Here is a 19,560-nt window from a genome sequence, read left to right on the forward strand (position 1 = left end):
GTCTTGTCATGTCAGAGCGGTCACTCTTGACCTCGTCAGCATCAGCTTGACTTTCAGCAGCTAGTCCATCTGCTCTGGGAGAGAACCACCAAAAGGCACACCAGAACAGAGAAGGCACCGGGAAAAGAAAACAAACTGCTCACACACACTGTGGCTCTTCTCAAACATGTAAAGAATGTCGTCCAACTGGAAACATCCACACTAACAGGACATGATTTCCATGACTGGGCTAACCAGTATAACAAATAGATTCCGATAATGGGCGTGACCAGTTAACGCCACAAAATAGAGCTGAACTCAGTCACTCATAAACAAACAAGGGAGGGTTCACCAGGCCGTGGCCTACATGTGATTTCAGTTGTGTCATCTCCCTGTTGGTCCTAACAGCTATTGTGCATAGTTGAATCATATTGGCTTGTGTCTCGGTTGGCCACCTCTCCCTTCCCTCCCATCTAGCTTCACCCACCGCACAGATTAGCAACAGTTATGAGGGGTACATGTGAATAATTTTATGCAGAATGGGAAGCTCACTCCTTTGTTGACACATTTATTACATTACAGAAGCAGCTGCCTGTCTTTATCCGCGATGCGAGTGGGCTCAGAATGGAGAATGTAGAGGGAAACTAATGTTTCATGCCAACAAAAATGACACAAGCAACCATTTATTGTGCTTGACTTGAGGAGCACTGAAAGCCTTTAGTTATGGCTTTGCTCAGGTTTCACAATGACAGCACTGTGTAAAATGAGCTACAGTACAATGAAGGGGTCCTCAGCTGAAATGTTAGCTCGCTGACAAACAGATGGTGGTATATAAACTTAAAAAAGGCACTAGCGCTTATGGTCAAAAGATATAATCTTTAATTCTCTATCACTACTGCTACAGTGAAACAGAACTGGACTGCCTGGACAAGACTTTACTCATGGAGACTTTATACAAGCTAAGAATGATGCTGCTTGCCTGACAAGCTTGTGAAGAACAATATTGCATACAAATACTGTATGTGCACCTACCAAAGCCAAGTTACCAAAAAAAAGAAAAAAAAAGAAAAGAAAAGACAGATTTTGGGGGACAAAAGTAAATCAATAAGGAAACATCAATTTCTAGCCACAGATGTAATATAGTCCATTTCCTGTATTAGCTTTGTTTACGTTCAATTCATCTGCCCACCTTTGCCATGAAATATGAGCTACAGTACAAAGATCCATTTGGTAATTGGTCAGTCCTTTTTCATGTGTTATTTTTCTCCAATTGGTCAGCTGATTTGATGATGTTTGGACAGCTCACAGCACCGTGCAGCCACTTCTCTTCTTGCGCTTGCGGACCTGCAGTGCTGCTCTTGTGGCCATCTCGAACACTTCCCGCACACCATCCTTCGTCTTAGCAGAGCACTCCAAGTAGCCGAAAGCGCTGATCCTACCAGCCATGTCTCTGCCTTCTTCTGTCTTCACTGGTTCCTGCAGGGTTAAATCAGACACCATTAAGGACTGAACTGAAGTGCTGAGAGAAGGAAGATCCCTGCTTTTTCTTTTCTTTTCTTTTAAAGTGAAATTAGAGTACTATCAATCAATTATGCATTAAACAGAATCAACACAGAATTCTTCATCACCTGTTTTGATACTTATTAAAAGTACCAATTATTTTTAATGCAAAAAGGCTTTTTAAATGAGAAGACTTGTCAGTATATCTTTTTTTAATATTTAGTAAATTATTTAAAATTGTATGAAATCAGTTTCTTGCAGACATGCTTTAACTTCCTCTATTGTTACTGCTTTCTACTCTAAATTACTGCACGTTGCCCATCCTGGATGAGGGATTCCTCCTCCTGCTGTCTTTTTCCATTAAAGTTTTTTTCCTCCATCTGACAGAAGGTGTCCAATTATATAATATCTTGTGTGCAGTACAAATGCTGTGTTGAGTTTTGGAGTGTGATAAGCCTTCATACTCAGTGACAAATTAAACCAGCTTCCCTGAATCACATTTCATGGTCTGACTGTACAGCCATATGAGCGTTCTGCTTTTCACATGCTATCCTGGGTTAGAACATCTCTAGCCTGTCATAGTTCTGATGTGGTCAAAAATACATTGAGCAAAGTCCTATTACTGTCAATAAGCTGTGAGACTGATGCTGCAGTTAATAGAGTTGTGGTGTAATGTCATAAACATGGGGTTGAAACCCAGTACAATAATGAATTTTCCATTTCTACACACAGGGCATCAGTGTTTCTATAAGCTGACAGTTCTTAAACTGAGTCCGCTGGATATGACGCGGAAGCAGGAAACGCAAGATTAACTTCATCTGTCATGCAGCTTCTTTAGAAGTAAATGGGAGACTGCAAATATTTGCAGGATGGTAGTGCTATGTGACCATTTTTAACCGGTTCCTCAAGGATTAATAATATGCACCTAAATATGTCAGACAAAATCCTAATAAAACCTCTTAAAATGTTTCAACCCCATCCTCTGGCTTTTGCTGCCTGAGAATTCAGGAGCTCTCTACCTGTATCAGATTAGCTCATTCCACTATTCATTGACCTTCAGGCGCCTTTGTACCTGCTTCATCTTGGCTAGCTCTCTCCGTGTGTGCTCATCATTCCTCAGGTCCTTTTTGTTCCCCACCAGGATGATGGGAACATTGGGACAGAAGTGCTTCACCTCAGGCGTCCACTTCTCAGGGATATTTTCTGTCCCAGGAGAGACAAGAAGTGAGCTGAAATGCTCAGTATAGAGGAGAGAACTATAAAAAGGGACAAGCAGCGCAGAGTCACAGTGCAGAACACTTTCTCATGATGGATTGCTCTGCAGACTCCTTGAGGCAAAGATGTTTTTAGCTGCATTAATCCCACTTCCCATCAATTCTATTAGGGCATTTTACAAGGACCCTGCCTTGCTTATTTCAACTAGGTTTGATTATGTGATAATAAAGATCAATGTTAACAAAACATTTTAATGTAATATAAGTCACGCTATTTATAATTTGTCATATTCAGGCATTTTAAAGTAGACTACTATATACCATTCTTTCCTCACCTAAACTGTCTGGGCTGTCAATGGAGAAGCACATGAGGATGACATCTGTATCGGGGTAAGAGAGAGGTCTCAACCTGTCGTAGTCCTCTTGGCCTGCAGTATCCCACAATGCTAGCTCCACCTGGGGGAAAAAACAAACAAACAAACAAACAAAAAAAAACAAGAAACATTTATGAGAAGGAGCACCACATCAACAAAATACATACAAATCTGCACATAAACACGGATTCATCCTGAAAATAGAATTAAGTCTGGTTTTACTCCTTACTACCACTAGTCTTACCCACAGTTCGCATAATGTTGCCCACTAAAGGAAATGAACACCAACATTTAACCAGTCATGACATCACTTTTGGACAATGACGCAGAAATCCTGAGGCATGTGGAGGATGTGAGTAATCTTCCCAAAGGCTGGAGCTTTAAATATGAGAAACCAAATAAAGTTAGCAGTACTTAACATAGCACTGCTTTTCCCTCTCACAACATCTACTTTTCATCTTTATCATAATTTGTGATCTGTGAGTTTTAGCCTTGTTCATTTCCTTGTTTGTAGGAATTCAGTGTACAGACAGTCACTTATCACCACAGCAGCTCTGACCTAATCACAGCTTCATACTGTAAGTCTGTTATGTTATCAGTGTTGCGGAAATGAACTTGGGGACTGAGCTCATCCCATCACACCACTGATTAATTCAATTAGGGAAAGTGTGAGATTAGCAAGCATCAAACCGGGTAGTGTCTCTCCCTGTACAGGCATCAGCAGCCAATCTTCACTTGAGTTTGCTCTTCAGCTGACTCACTGAATTCAATGGAAACTTTTGCAAAGTTTAAATACCCAAACTTTGCTGAATGACAGATTCTAGCATGCCCACAGAAAGTACAAAAATCAGTTAACAGTCCCAAAATAGAGGTTTGCAGAGGCAGGAGGTGGGAGGTGGCCAAACACTGTTTAGACTGCATGAGCAACCAGAGCGTTATGTTCCCACTGGACTAGTTGTAAGCTGCAGACTTGAGGGAGGAAAAGAAAAGAAAAGAAAACAACAACAACAACAAAACAAAAAAACAAACAAACAGCTATTTATGGAATCGGTTTAGTCTATTGATGATGAGAGTGTCTTAGCTTCGAGGGTGGGGGGGGGGGGGTTCAAAATTAGGGGCTGAGCACAAATCTAATCCATCTGGTTATATAAGAGGCTAAATCTCATGAGGTGGCCATCCTCTAGAGAGACACTTAAGGACTTGACACTCGCATCTTTTCCAAAATTACCTCAAGCTGATGTCCATCATGGATCGCTGACTTTATATTTCCTGTCTAGAACATGAGATTTAACTCCCTGCCTACCTCCACGAAGTACAGCTGGGACAAGGACAGGAAGTGAGGGACGTTTATCAGGCAGTAGCAGGAGGGAGGGGGGGGGGGGGGGTCCTGAGGGAAGGAATGGGATTGCCAAGAGACATCCCTGTTCCCTGTCTGAACAGGAAGCTGGGAAGTAGAGTCATTTCCTGTTTTGCCAAGTGGCGTAGCGATGGTCAGATCAAGAGAATTAACGAGCCATCTGCAGCTTGGACTCGTCCTCTCTCTGACCAACTCCCCATGAGTCAGAGTCAAGACCCCCCCACACACACACACAAATTAAAAAAAAAAAAAAAATTACCATTAGCTAAACCCTCTTCCCAAACACCAACTGTCCAATCACAACTTAACTGTAACTACAGAGGTTTGTTTTCCTTTGTGCATCTTGTCCAAAAGCAAAAATGCACACGTGTAAGCAGCAATGTAAATGGTGCATCATCTATTGTCTGGCAAGGTCAGATTGGTCACACGAGGTCACTACCTACAGCAATATTATGATACACGAGGCCATGAAGCACTTGAGACTACCACTATATTTCTGACTCACAGGTAATTAAAAGTAAGTAGTTAATATTTAGGGCCCGAGCACGAACTGTGCGAAGGCCCTATTGTAATTGCTTCGTTTATTTTTTTTTTTTTTTTTTTTTTTTTTTTTTTTTTTTTTTTTTTATTATTATTATTATTATTATTATTATTCAGGCAAATGAATTGGCTTTTTGGGGGCTTTATCATATTCAAAAACTCATGAAACTTTGCACATGCGTCACACCTGGTGAAAATTTAAGTATTTTAATGGGCTCGGGCAAGGGCGCGCCCAAATGGCTCGCTAGCGCCCCCTAAACTGGAGCCCCACCGCTGTGTTTCACGTACATGAATGAAACTTCATACACATGTATATCATGTCCAGGCGCACAAAAAATCCTCTTGGAGCCATGCCCTAAACCCAACAGGAAGTCCGCTATTTTGAATTAATTATGCAAATTTGGCGATTTGCAGCCCTCACACTTTTTCTAATAACTCAGAGGTTTTAGACGTTATCATCTTCATATTTGGTTTGTCTAACCTACACCCCCAGGGGAATCTAAATCTCGAAAATGGTGAGTTTTTGCCAAGGGGGAGGGGTCCTTATGCCCCTTTGAACTTTGATCATTCGCCATGAAATTTTGATTGCCTCTCATTCATACCTACATGATCCAATGTGCATCAAACTTCTCCAGTAGGATGAGGGTGCCCCCCTGAACACATACATATGACAATTTTTAATATCAGTCGCAGCGCCACCTAGTGGGAACAGGAAATGTCATATTTTACACTTGGAGGTCCAGCTCCAAGGTGGTTTAGCAGAACCATCTCAAATTTCACCTGGAAAGCCTTAAGAAGTTGGACTTACTGTGTTTTCAAAACTGTGAGTTTTTGACAAAAGGGCGTGACCCTTATGGGACGGCAAAGTTCGATGATTCGCCATGAACACAAAAATGGCTGTAACTCAAAGCCAACTTGCCCAATCTGGCTCAAACTTCAGTGGTGTGATAAGCATGCTGCCCTGAACACATTCATATGCATAAAGTCCATAAACGTTAGAGCGCCGCCTAGTGGCAGCTCGGAATATCTTAAAATAGCATGTTTTTTGAGTAGCCCCGGAGCTACGTTTTATCTACATGTATGAAAATGTACAGGCTCATGTAACATACTAAGACGTACAAAAAAGTCTCTTGGACCCATACCCCAAACCCTACAGGAAGTCGGCCATCTTCAATTGAAGGTGTCAATTTTTGCGATTTCCACGCCTGCTATTTGAACGAACTCGTCCTAGGGCATTTCACCCACTGACACCAAATTGGCTCCAGATCATCTACACAAGTAGCCCATCAAATATTGTGGAAATCTTTACAAAATATTAAACGGCCTTGTCACACCAGGCCATTATATTTTGCCTTTGTTTTTCTCCCTCACCACCAAAATTGTTTGTGCACTTGTTCGCACATGCTTTGTCTGATCAGGCTGAAAATTTAATCACTCATGTACACACCCAGGCTGAATCCATAACTACAGATTCAAGACTGTAGGCGCAATAGCGCCCCCTACAGAAGCAAATGAAAATTTGTATGACCGTCCACAGAATTAGTTTTGCTCTGAAATACATGAAATATCTTTCACCATTCCTTACAAAATCCTCATCTATTTGATAAGCCTCCTGCCCTGAACACATTGATATGCATAAAGTCCATAAACGTTAGAGCGCCCCCTACTGGCAGCTTTAAATATCATAATATACCATGTTTTTTAGCTAGCCCCTGAGTTACATTTTATCTACAGCTCTGAAATTTTGCACACTCATGTAACATCCTAAGACATACAAAAAAGTCTCTTGGAGCCATACTCCAAACCCTACAGGAAGTCCAGCATCTTCAATTGAAAGTGTCAATTTTTGTCAATTTTTGCCATTTTCAGGCCTGCTATTTGAATGAACTCCTCCTAGGGCATTTCAGCCAGTGAGACCAAATTGGCTCCAGATCATCTAGACAAACAGCCCATCAAATATTGTGGAAATCTTGACAAAATATTAAACGGTGTTGTCACACCAGGCCATTGAAGTTGGCTTTCATTTTTCTCAATGGCGACCAAAATTGTTTGGGCACGTGTTCGTACATGCTTTGCCCGATCTGCCTGAAAATGTAATCACTCATGTACACAGCCACTCTGAACCCATAACTATGGATTCAAGGCTATACGTAGCTGCAAGAGCGCCCCCTACAGAAGCAAATGAAATTTTGTATAGCATCCACAAACTTAGTTTCTCGGAAATGTATGAAAATGTGTTTCAACATTCTTGACATCATCCTGATCAAAACAGTCTATCAGACCCATGCCCTATTTTGCATGCTGGAGCCGTGACCCCACCCCCAAATATTCCATTGCGTCTATGCCGAGAGCAAAAGATATCTTTTCCTATAAAAGAATTCAACTTTCTTCAGACCTTCTGTACACCATCACGATCAAAAGACCTCCGAGTGCGGCACGGGTCGACGAGCGCCACGGGTCGACGCGCAGGGAGTGCGAGGGCCCGATATCACCGCTTGCGGTTTTAATTTTTCTTTGTAATTTGTGGATACTAAGATAACGTTTACACTAATAAAGTCTGTCTTATATGAGTATTTTTAACCGGTGCTTTACTCTCTCTACCTGGGACCTGTTTTATTTTGGTTTCATGTAGTCTTTCAGAAAGCTAGCTCTTTAAAGGTTATAAAATCCACTTAACACCTGTACTCGCAGCCTAATAATCAGAAGCCTGCTTTGGTCAAGCTATTAAAAAACAAACTTGTGTTTATGGTAAGTCTGGCAACATCAGTCCAAACTGTGTGAGACTGGAAAGGTTAACAGATGCAGCAGCAGTGAGGAGGACTGGGCTTTAAAAAAAAAACTCTTATAGTTCAATTACAGATATAAGAACAGAAACTGAAAGCATTTCTATGTTCATGATGAGAGACACCATCAGTTCAAGAGAGCAAATTTTAGTTTAAATAGTACAAACCTGCTTTCCGTCAACCTCAATGTCAGCAATGTAGTTCTCAAACACTGTAGGGACGTAGACTTCAGGAAACTGGTCTTTACTGAAGACAATGAGAAGACACGTTTTCCCGCAAGCTCCATCTCCAACAATCACCAGCTTCTTCCGAATGGCTGCCATTTCTGTTGGGGGAAGAACAATAAGCTCTTACAAATAGAACTTAAAGCCCAAGAAACTTTTTTGTGATTCATGGAAACTTTTTTTTTTTTGCTGTTAAGGGAGTTTTCACATTTCAGACTGAAGCCAAAACAACACTCTTAAACTGTCATCTGCTTGTGGATTTTACATGGCAGATATTTAAATTATTTGTAGCGATCGCAGGATAAATCAAGAACACAATGTCATAAAAACACTTTTTTCTTCCTCCCCTGCTCAAGCGGTATAGCTCCAAAGCAACCACTCTGGCATTTCTGACAGACGGTACCGCATTACACCTTCGGGAAGGCTCTGATCTGCACGCTGTCACAACAAAGTGCAGTCACAGACCTTGAATCCCCAATGCCAGATCTAGACTACAAAGCTATACAAACAGAAGAGATGGAGGATGAGACTGGAGTGAAGGAGAGGAATAAAAGGCATGTTGAGACAAGCTAGGACATGAAGGAATGTGTTATCAGCCTCCGCATCCTCTGCTGTTTTGTAAGCAGGAGAAAAGTATAAGGAAATTAGGGTAGCTGATGAAGTGCTTGGTGCTTGATGAAGTGTCCTAAAACAGCCAAAACATTACACTTTTTTTGATTTCTTTGTGTGTGTGTGTGTGTGTGTGTGTGTGTACTACACAGGCATTCCCCACCAAAAACAAAAATCACTTATCAAGGCTTAAATTTTATGCTGTGCTTCAAGAAGCTTTACTAGTTTTTGTGCAAAACCCATCAAGAAATATAATGCAGTATCCCCAGATCAGAGGACTGGTTTAGCTGGTGTGTGTGCCGGACGCATGGGGATGAGTTAGCTGTGCAGCTGATGGATGAGCTGGAGCCCTGCTGCCTGGGAGCAGCTGTGCATATAGTCATTTGGCTCCTCACCTCATCCACTTTCTGCCAGGCAGTCTTGACACTAATACTCTTCATGAGGGGCACCCACTTATCAGGGGAAATTCATCTTTCTGCACTACAGGCAAAACTTTGAATTTGAGCCTGCCCCAACGCCCACTTTTAAATCGCTGCTCAGATGCACGGCAATACCACTGCTTTCAATAAGCACCATCAAGCCATTCATCAGAAGTCACAACGAAACACAGGCTGAGGTCATTAGAGAAATTGTTGCTAGTTTCATATCACCAGGATGGCTTGTTAGATATAATTTATTTCATGCACAGCTTAGGGGTGGGGGGGTATATATGCAAACTGAATCTCACAATCTTTTGAAATAGCAGTTGTTAAAAAGATATTAAAGTCATAAAAATAATAAGCTTGTTTAGTGCCCTGTTTGGTTATAAATACAACAAAAATGAAAAGGACATCAGGACACCAAGCAATTATCACAACGGGTTGTGACTGTAGAAACTGTTAGAAGCTAGAGAATAAAGGTGACACACACTCAAGGGAAAAAAAAATTAAAAACCAGTAGAATTAAGGTAATTTTGATGAAGGAAAAAAGCTGATAGCTGGTTAACTGGACAATATTTTTTGCAACGCCACATTTTGTGTTGTGGTAAACACCTAGGTTAAGGAAAAAGCTTTGCTATGTGAAAATTAAATTGTATGTTAGACTTTTGCTTGTAGTTGCTGATGATAATTATGGATGGTAACTGCTGTTGTGGAGCTACTTTCTCTAATTGGTTTCAGCTTTCTTCCAAGTTTCAGAGTGGGCCCGTGTTGACGCAAAGGGTACCTACTAAACCTGATGTTACCTCGACTCTCTTTATAGACCCTCCGTGCAAAATGGTGATGTACACTCCCATGTGATTCATGGAAGCAGCCATTGACCACCATCAGCACCATGTAATCAGCTGACCTCTATACAGAGTACACTCATTTAAATACAGGCTGCAGAAGTGCGTACGATTATTAAAAAAAAAAAAAAAAAAATGTAAATGTTTAGGAATAAATGGACTGAATTTTGAAGTGAATTTTAAATAGGAAAGAGAAAAATGAAGAAGGTAAGTGAAGGAGTTACTTCCCAGCTCCATTTCCATGCATATGAAAATTTGGCATAACCAGCAGGAAACTTTGGGCGTTTGCTGTTTCACAGTTTTATTAACAACTGGGTTACTTGTTTCCTGTTACGGAAATTGTGGTCATGGGTATGATCACATTTTCTGTCTTTAACCTAAGGACCCACTCCTACAGTTCCTACAAACTGTGTTACAGCTGCAAAGGTTTTGTTACACTGTACCTCGAGTTTCAGTTTAGGCTGCTTATTCTGTTTACTTACTACAGTTATTCTATGTATTTAATATGTTCATATAGAGCAAAAAAACACATGCCCTGCTACACTATAAAAGAAGAAGAACAACAACAAAAAAGATCCACTTCCATTGTGTTTAAGGGTACTTGATACTTCTCCACAGACACGGCACAGCATCTTCTGCTTTTCAGAGCCTGCCAAATGGACCAGAGATACTGTGAACTAGATGATGGGTCCAGAGCCAAACAAGTGGGAGACAGCAACACCGAGCCCTCTGTGAAACAAAACAACCCACTTCCTGTTCTGTGGAGCCTGGGAGGAGCTTTTTTGGCTGCAGTTCTGTTTGGACAGGCCTTAGCAGAGCTGGGACATGGAGAGAGCAGCCAGAGGCAACGCTGTGCATGCAAGCAAGCACATACACGCCTTCTTACTTTCACATACATCCACACGTACACAGTTGCTCTTCTGAGCTGTACATTGAGTTCTTCCCATTGATATTAGGAGCCTATGATGGAACATCTTGACACATTGACAAAAGGAAATTATGCGTGAAAATGTCCCATATAGTCACAAATGGTGCCAAATCCTCAGGCTGCCTATGACTGATGCCCTCAATTTAGGGACTAATGGATACTAATGACAGCAACTACTAAAGAGGCTGGTGGTTGCTAGCACAAATCAATTTTAGTCTGTCATCCAGATGACACCTGTTCATCATGATTCAGCAGAAAAAACGCAAACAAAATACTTCAATTCATTCTCACCCTGATTCAATTAAAACCTGAATCACTTACCGCACCTAGTGTTGACTATAAACCCTACTGAATCTAGGTGCACTCATTACTAAGAGATTAACTGTCTTCGTGAAAGCTGTGATAAAAGCCAAAATAAACGCATTTTTATTTATATGTTGCTGTGACTGTACACAACACAACTTGAGGTACCTGGTGGTGCACAGAGATATCACCGGAACAAATTCATAAAGACTTCTATCGTTGTAGAGCTGGCTGAGGAACAACTGTAACTGTTAGAGAGCAGAAACATTTTTTTTTAAATTTACATCCAAGAAACATACTGGCTTTAAAAACACCAAAGTGACTTTTATTAACTGACCTTTTTGTCAAGGTTGTTTATTGTAAGAAAAGCCAATATTCACCTTTAATCTAATGGGATGATGCTGAAATTTGAATCTTTCCTGCCAAATGTCAAAGCAAGGGCATAACCCTTTGAAAACAAGAAGAAAAAAAAAAAGCAAGGCTGCATTCGGACTAATCTCAAAAGCAGCCTGTTTATTCATTTGAATGAGACCTGCCCAGTGATGACGCTAAGGTGCCAACAAAAATTCTTTTTGACTGTAATTCAGTCACAGTGTAACATAATGTCTCCTACTGAGGCGCTCTGGTAGCCAGTCCCATAAATCCAAGAGATCATTTCAGGTGGAATAAGTTAAAAATAATTACCACCGTAGTAACTTTGCAGAAATGCATGGCATATTCTCATAGTCTTAGTGCTATTGTTTTAGGCTCTGAAATACCTTCATGTTCACAGATCTGTTACCAAATCTAGACTTCCTGGATTTTATTTTATGCCTGAGGGGCAACAAGTTGCCATTGAATCTTGTGTTGTTTTCATAAAAGGGCTGAGTTCTCCTGGAACAATACAACTCCTGGTCACAGACTGCATTAACAGCAATTCAACCAAGCAGTCCTTTTTCACATTATTTCACTGAAATGCGGGCCTGAAGAAAATCTAAGAAAATCTAAGAAAAGAATGAACAATATCCTGTCTATCAAGACTGTATAATATTTCTTCCCTACACTGTGAGCCCCGTTGTGAAGACATCCTTGTTAATATGTTATGTGGTCCCTAAAGGAGGTGAGGAAAGAATGCACTGTACTGATGCAGCCTACATTTCATTAATTCACATTTCATGCCATGTTATGATAAAGCAGCCCAACAGCATACCAGTGAAGCATTTCTCTTCAATTTCCACTCTTCTGTTTGCACCAACATAGCTGACTAAACCTACCTAACATTTATAACTACACCTGGTGTCAAGAAATGTAGTAGCCATTTCACTAGTTATTAAAAAATTAACAGTACAAAAATGACAATTACCAATATAGCCCACAATTTACTGAATAAACATTCCAATGACTTTTCCTGTGAGGCCAGCAAACCACATGCTGGCTTCCTAAACTGGTATAAAAAGTTTGAAAACCATTGTTGTGAAGCAGTGCCTTACTACGATATCCTTTCCATTGTGTAGCTTTTATTTGTATGGTCTCTTGTGTATTTTCTGCTGAGTTTCAGGTATTTTGAAAGGTCAATCTAGTAGCAGGTATTGCAAATTAGATCAGGGTATAAATTATATGTATTTAACAATAATACTGTTGAGTGTAATATGAGGAAATTACTGACATTATATTTGTCTGTTATTATGAAGGAATAGTAAGGACACAATTACCTCAAGGCTGGAATTAGGGGAAAACAGCTTATCCCACTCTGTCCAAAGGTAACATAATCCACTTACTTTCTAAACCCTCTAACATGTAATATCTTGTTTGTTCAATCCACACAAAAATCAACGTGTAAATGATGTACAGTACCAGTACACACTCTCCCATTCATCTGAATGGGAGAGAGTGTCCAAACTTTTGACTGGTACCGTATACCTTACATATTTCACCTGCTGAGCTGTTCACAGACTATCAAGTGGTAAAAATGAATAGCTCTGTGAATCCAACTAGACTTATGTGGCCAATGAACAGATAATGATTCCAGTAACATATTACATCATTTATTAAGCAAAATTGATGACTTATGCTTCTAAATTTTAACTTTGTTTTAGAAGACATCGTGAAATAGGTGTTAAATATAAACCCAAATTCAACAGACATAAATATTGCTTTTAGTACAGTGTTCTTACAAAGCAAATGCTCTCAGATGCAGAAAAGCAAACATAGACTAGGTCCAAAGACAACCATTAAAAAGGAAAGCAAAGCACTATTACTTTGTACTATTTGAGCAATGCCCCGGGTTAATGAACACACCACCTCAATCCTTCTCTAAGGAGGTTTCCTGAGGCTTAAGGGCCAACAGGAGTTATGCAACAAGCTGAGCAGAGTTACTGCAGAGCAGAGCGTGACCCTGACCACTGAGGTAGAGCTGCCTCTCAGTGCTCATGTGAGTTTCATATCAACAACAATGCTGAACATACACGAACATCCTGCTATTAACGAACGTGCTGTTCCTGAGACCGTGATGATGATGACTTTTTTGTCCCCATATCCTGCAAACATAACAGTCCCATCAGGATTATTTTGCACATGTAACATGCTTCCAAGGACTGCAGCTTCCGTGATATATTGCACTAGAATTAAAGTAAAAAAATAAAAAATCTACAATAGACAGGAGTTGTCAAGGAGCTCTGTCCAACTCTGGTTGTAAATAAAGGCTTTATAGCCAAAAGAATAATAGAAGTCAGGCTGGCTTTTGACTCAGTTTGACAGACAAACATCATTCCAGTCTGGCCTGACTGTCTTCAGAACAACTCCAAAACTACAGAATAAAAATTACTTTTAATATACTTCAAGGACATGATTTTTACAAAAACGCCCTCAAGGAACTATTGCAGCTGAACTGCAGCTCACAATAACACACAGCTTGTGTCTTATCCTCAAGGAGGTGCAGCCCTGAAACAGTCCAGAAACCTTTAGATCTAAGGATTCCCAGGAATTGGCTTCACCTCTGCAAGAGGCAATCTAAGAAATGGGCCAAAGTTCACAAACTGGCAAAGGCTGCGTATGACATACAGCAGACAGCCCACAGTGCCGGCTGTCAGCACTACCTAAGCACATCTCATCTAGCAACACATTACACAGGGAAACTTCAGGCTTCGAGCTGTTTCAGATCAAGTATTTATTGATCAAATTTAGTCCCCTTACTTAAATGCACAAAGCTGAAATGTTAGTCCTGCTCTGCTTTACACAAGAGCAGATCAGGTCTGCCTTTCACATTCTTTGGGCGCAAACACACCAGCTCCCGAGTCTCACTGACTCATGACCGTATGCTACACCCAAGGAAATGGTCAAATGTGCCAACATCAGCCAGCCTAAGACATAAAAAACAGACAATATCTTTCTTAAGGCCTCTTAACAGCAAAGGACTATTTATCCATGTGAAAAGGACCAGATGACTGTAAACTAAACACAGAGAGAATTTTTGCATTAAAAGGATTGTTTTGGACATTTTGGGAAATATATTTCGCTGTTTTCTTTGTGCAATTATGCAGGTAAATATGAAGCAACAGCCAAATAATTCGTTTTAGTGGAAAATATTAAGAAGTGGTACTGACTTCAAGATCACCTCATGATAAAGAAATCGAGGAAATCATTGCACGAAGGCAAAGAAATGGCCTGGCAGAGTCTGGTAGGTGGATTGTTATAAGCTAAACCAACTGCCTGCTGTCTGTCACTTCACAATAACAGTATAAACATGTGATTAGGAAAGTAAATAAGTACATTTCCAAAAAACATCTCAGTGCTCTTTCAGGTGTCCGCAGTTTCGATACAATTACATAGGAGGAGTCTCACACAGCTTAAACTTGTTTGATCACCATAATCAGCTGGGCATTTCCAGATTAATGAGCCGGATAGATGGCTTCTGTCAAGCAGCCATGACTTTAAAAGTACATCAAAGGAAGACACTCCAGCTCTTGGGGTCTGCTGAGGGGAAGTAGGGCAAGACAAGAGAGTTCAGTCAGCTGGAACAGGATGACCCAACTCTAAGGCAGAAGCAGCGGATACACTGAGAGAGAACAGATACCACAGGACTCACTTCTGTTCAAAAACTCAGGTCATGAGCAGCCAAACGGGGATAACTTGCTGGCTGAGATGACTTCACTGTGTTTCCTGAGTCAGTTTTTCTTTCTGTTCCCTCAGAGGTCACCTATTCTAAGGTTTCAAGTCATTATAATAGTCATTACTGAATAACTTTTATAACTCTATAGGCATATTAATATTTACAATTTGTAAGCAAGAAAGACAAGATTTTTGGTACCAGAAGCTTTCTGGCTTGTGTGTGCAGTCCAAGTGCAAGTTCACAAAACATATTTGAACAGGCTTTGTTTGCATACAGGTCTGTGAGGAGATCAATGGCATTTGCCAAAATGCATTTGAGATTCATCGATTACACTGGTCAACAACAAATTTGTTGTCTGTGTTTTTTCAGCTGATTTAGGACGAATCTGATGCGCTGAATCCAAAAATCACATTGGTTTTGCTCAATCAGGTCAAGTTTTTGAGCTATGGCCACATGTCGTTTTTTACGTTTTTGTTCACATGTACGCATGTGTGGAGCATTTTAGAAGAAGTTGGTGGGGTAAAATGCGATGTTGAATAATTGTTTTGATTGGAAATAATTATTTTAATGACAAGAAGTATTCAGGTCCGGTAGTTCTGGGTGATTATGTCGAAAAGGGATCAGTTTGAAGTCATAAAACCTCGAAGTCTTCCAAAAATTGGTGCGGCAAAGCATAAAGTTGGTGGATCAAAACTAAAGTTAATGGGGCAGCCGCCCCACGAAGTGTATAGGAAAGTTTGCCTCTGTACCCATCGCTCACTCGACTACACTGAAGGAGAAGTATGAAGCGGTGAAGTATGTGCTGGAGAAAATTGGTTATGATCAGCATAAGCGGTTTATTTGTGTTGACCTGAAGATGGTGAACTTTTTGTTGGGACAACAGTCTGGCTTCACCAAGTACCCATGTTTTCTGTGCATGTGGGATAGTAGGGACTGTGCTCAGCTGTGTGGGAGGAATTGGTGCCTTGCAAAGAAAGGAACATCATCAACGACCCTCTGGTGGACAGAGACAGAATACTCTTCCCACCGCTGCACATCAAGCTCGGCTTAATGAAGTAGTTCACCAAGGCTCTGGACAAGGATGGTGACTGTTTCACTTACTTGTGCCAGGCTTTTCCAGGATTGACCATGGAGAAGTTGAAAGCTGGCATCTTTGACGGTCCTAAGATCCGTCAGCTCATCAGAGATCCAGAGTTCGAAAACTCAGTGAACAAAGTGGAACTGGAAGCGTGGAAGGCATTTGATCTGGTAGTGAAGAACTTTCTTGGCAACAATAAGGCCAGAAACTATGCAGAACTTGTCAACAACATGCTGACTGCTTTCAGAAACCTGGACTGCAACATGAGCGTCAAGATGCACTACCTATTTTCACATATGGACCGGTTTCCTGAGAACCTGGGTTCAATGAGTGACGAGCAGGGGGAGAGATTCCATCAGGACATGAAAGAGATGGAGTCCCTGCCGCTGGGCATTCCAGGAGTTCGAAGAAATGGAAGTTCAAGCCCTGAAGTTTGAACAATGGTGAAGCAACATGCAATTTACGTGTACTTACCTTTATCATTGCCCACCATTCAGTTTACAGTAATCGATGTTTCTATCAGGTAATCAATATATGTTGTTGGAAAAACATTTTTTTCTCTTAAAAACATATTTAGGATATGTGTTGACAAAAATCAGCTGATAATGCCACAAAAATGTAATTGATTTTGTCACAAGATCTGATTTTTTTTTCAAATCAACTTAGCACAAAAACCTAACCTGATGGAGAAAAACGGATGCCATTTCCTGATTCAGCAGGGCAAAAATACCCTAAATCAGTTGTAGAAATCTAGACAACATTCAAAAAGTAAAAAATTGTTGCCCAGTGTTATCATCACATGGTAGTAAGGCTTCTAGTTAACCTGTATAAAATGTATCAGTGCTTGTAAACACTGGCTGGTGGACAGAAACTGAAATTTTAGCCTTTCCATGTAGCCATGTTGGCTACATGGAAACTGAGAAACTGGCCGTCATCCCACAGAGGCTTCACCATAAGGCTATCTGAGGGATTCCTACATGGGGAGTGCAAAACCTAAAAGATATTTATTTTATAATCATATTCTGAACACATCAAAAATAAACAAATCTGCTTTTGAAATTTGGAGAAATAATCTAAGTTGTTTTCTTGCTGTAAATCAGCAGATGCAAATATGAAGTTAGTTTAGTGATTGAAAAGAGGTCTCTAATGACTTCCAGGCCACCTCGTGATAAATCACTGCACCCAGCCAAAGGAATAATCACCTTAGTACACATGTGATATCTACATTTCTTGTTCTGTCCAAAATTCAAAGACATTTCAATACTGGTGGTATAAAACGAAAAGAAAAGCCTTTTTCTTCACAAATAATTTTGCTTGATGACAGAAAAACTAATCGGGATAGTGAAAAGTGTTAAATACTGTTATTGGCTTTCAGTCCACAAACCAATCAGTCAACTTACCCAGGGTGCATCAGGAATTTTGGTTATTTTCCAAATACTTTTTAACAAACTATGGAGAATTATGTAAGAGGTTATCCAAAATATGCTTGGACTGTAGGTTATTTAAATCCCTATTAACACGCCTGAATTTTCACCAATGTTAACATTATTACTCCAACCCATGTTCTCAAAGTTGATTCTCCACTTCATGGCTTTCAGCATATTTTTAAAACCACTGTTTGTAGTTTAAACAGGAAATCTGAATCACAATAATGAGAAATTCAAGTGTTCCCAGGAATGGTACAGTTGGAAAATTGCCACTAGGAGCTGCTTAGCCTTGTTGAGGTCGCAGCACTTGGAACAGCCTGAATATACCGACAGGATCTGATCTGCTGCCGTGACTTTTAAACTAGCAACAATGAAGCTATCAACAGTTGTACAAAAACACGCCCTGCCAACTACAACCTCGCTAAACAGACCTCACTACAAATGACTGCGCTGGCAGGAGTTAAACTCTCATCCAAGGGAAAACAGGCGAATGTTAGTACGAGAAAAAGCCACCACCTTGTCCTTTTCACCCAAGTAAGTGGGCTATAATTAGTCAGTCGGCTTGTGTCAAATAAGAATATTGAGTCAAACCACAGCCTCCGGTTCATATTTACCTGTCACCAGCCGGATGAGAAGGTTTTAATTAATCTTAATCCCTGCTTGCTCTTTCCTCTTGATCGTGACACACACACATACACTTCTTGCTGCAGTGTTCGCTAAATTTACAGAGTGGGTGCTGAGAAACGGGGCAGGCGAGCAGAGATCCTCCCACTGACAAAAGCTACAAGCTAGCCTGGGCTAATTGTCAATCGCTTCCGGTTAGGGGTTTCAAACTAAAAGCGTCAGCCTGTGGCTTGCGTTTTTGTACTTTAGAAATAAATAAAAGCTATAACGCAAACTGTGAATCAAAATTAACACTCGTTCGTAAATTCATAAGACTTTTCAACAGAGTCTTTCATCTGTTTTACCTGAGAATTTTCCCCCCTTGTCACCAAAGTTTTTCTAGCTTTTCTGTTTTGCATAGGCCAACCAATTTTACAAATTGTCACGCCTGTAGGCCTTGGGGCATGTTTCCCAGTGCCCGACAGTCAAACCTAACTAATATCCATTATCTGAAGTGAAAAGCTCAAAAAAGACGAAATGCGGAATGATCACCCAGCCAAATTAAACAAACTTGTGGCTGTTCTCACGCTTGCATTCAAGTCATGTTGCACTGACAACCATTAGCCGTCAATATCATCAAGCATTCATATCAAATAATTTATATTAATTATTTTGCATCTTGTACACTCATAAAGTCACTCATAAGCTTGCAGCGACTGCTTGTTGTGATTTTGCACAATATAAATAAAATTGAATTGAACTGAATTGAATTGAATTGAATTCACAATATTAAAAAAATACTAACGGCTAAACGTTGATTTTGAAGGCAGATGGTTGTATTTCCGATTTCTTCCTGGTTACCTCACTCTAACTTGATGCAGATTCTGCAGGCATCGGAGTCGCCGGAGTCCCTCCTCCCCTCCCCGGTCAAAGATGACATCATCCGTAGTACAAGAAGACTCGTGCAACAGGAGGGATGGGTGTGGATCTCGCCAGTGTAGCCCTCTGAAATAACCTCAACTAGTGACATGTGAACAATCACTTCCGGAAACACACATCAGCCCAAAAATGTTTGCGTTTATTATTGTACTTTTAATATTTCCCACATGAAGTCATACGGTATTACTGAAAATTACTACTGTGTTATGATGCTGCTGCTTCCTCTGAGGAGTTTCCTATGACAAGTACATCAATCAATAGCTAAATGTTTATTGCTTAGAATTACATAATTCATAAAGGGCTCCTCTAGTCACTGAAGTGCCAGTTAATACTAGGTGCATCTTTTTACAT

The 19,560-nt window shown here is 40.4% G+C and overlaps 1 protein-coding gene across 1 annotated transcript; it reads right to left on the reverse strand.

The window, feature by feature from the left end:
* Positions 1–629: 629 nt before the first annotated feature.
* On the reverse strand, positions 630–18,470 carry LOC115780505 (rho-related GTP-binding protein RhoA-D-like). The gene is made up of 5 exons (XM_030729726.1): positions 18,282–18,470; positions 7,915–8,072; positions 3,029–3,149; positions 2,552–2,682; positions 630–1,455 (listed from the first exon to the last, which is right to left on the reverse strand). The coding sequence occupies exons 2-5, from the start codon at positions 8,068–8,070 to the stop codon at positions 1,282–1,284; spliced, it is 582 nt and encodes a 193-aa protein (XP_030585586.1). The 5' UTR covers positions 8,071–8,072; positions 18,282–18,470; the 3' UTR covers positions 630–1,281.
* Positions 18,471–19,560: the final 1,090 nt, after the last annotated feature.

Source organism: Archocentrus centrarchus, chromosome 5 (assembly GCF_007364275.1).
Source record: "Archocentrus centrarchus isolate MPI-CPG fArcCen1 chromosome 5, fArcCen1, whole genome shotgun sequence".
In the NCBI taxonomy this organism is placed as follows: Eukaryota; Metazoa; Chordata; class Actinopteri; order Cichliformes; family Cichlidae; genus Archocentrus; species Archocentrus centrarchus.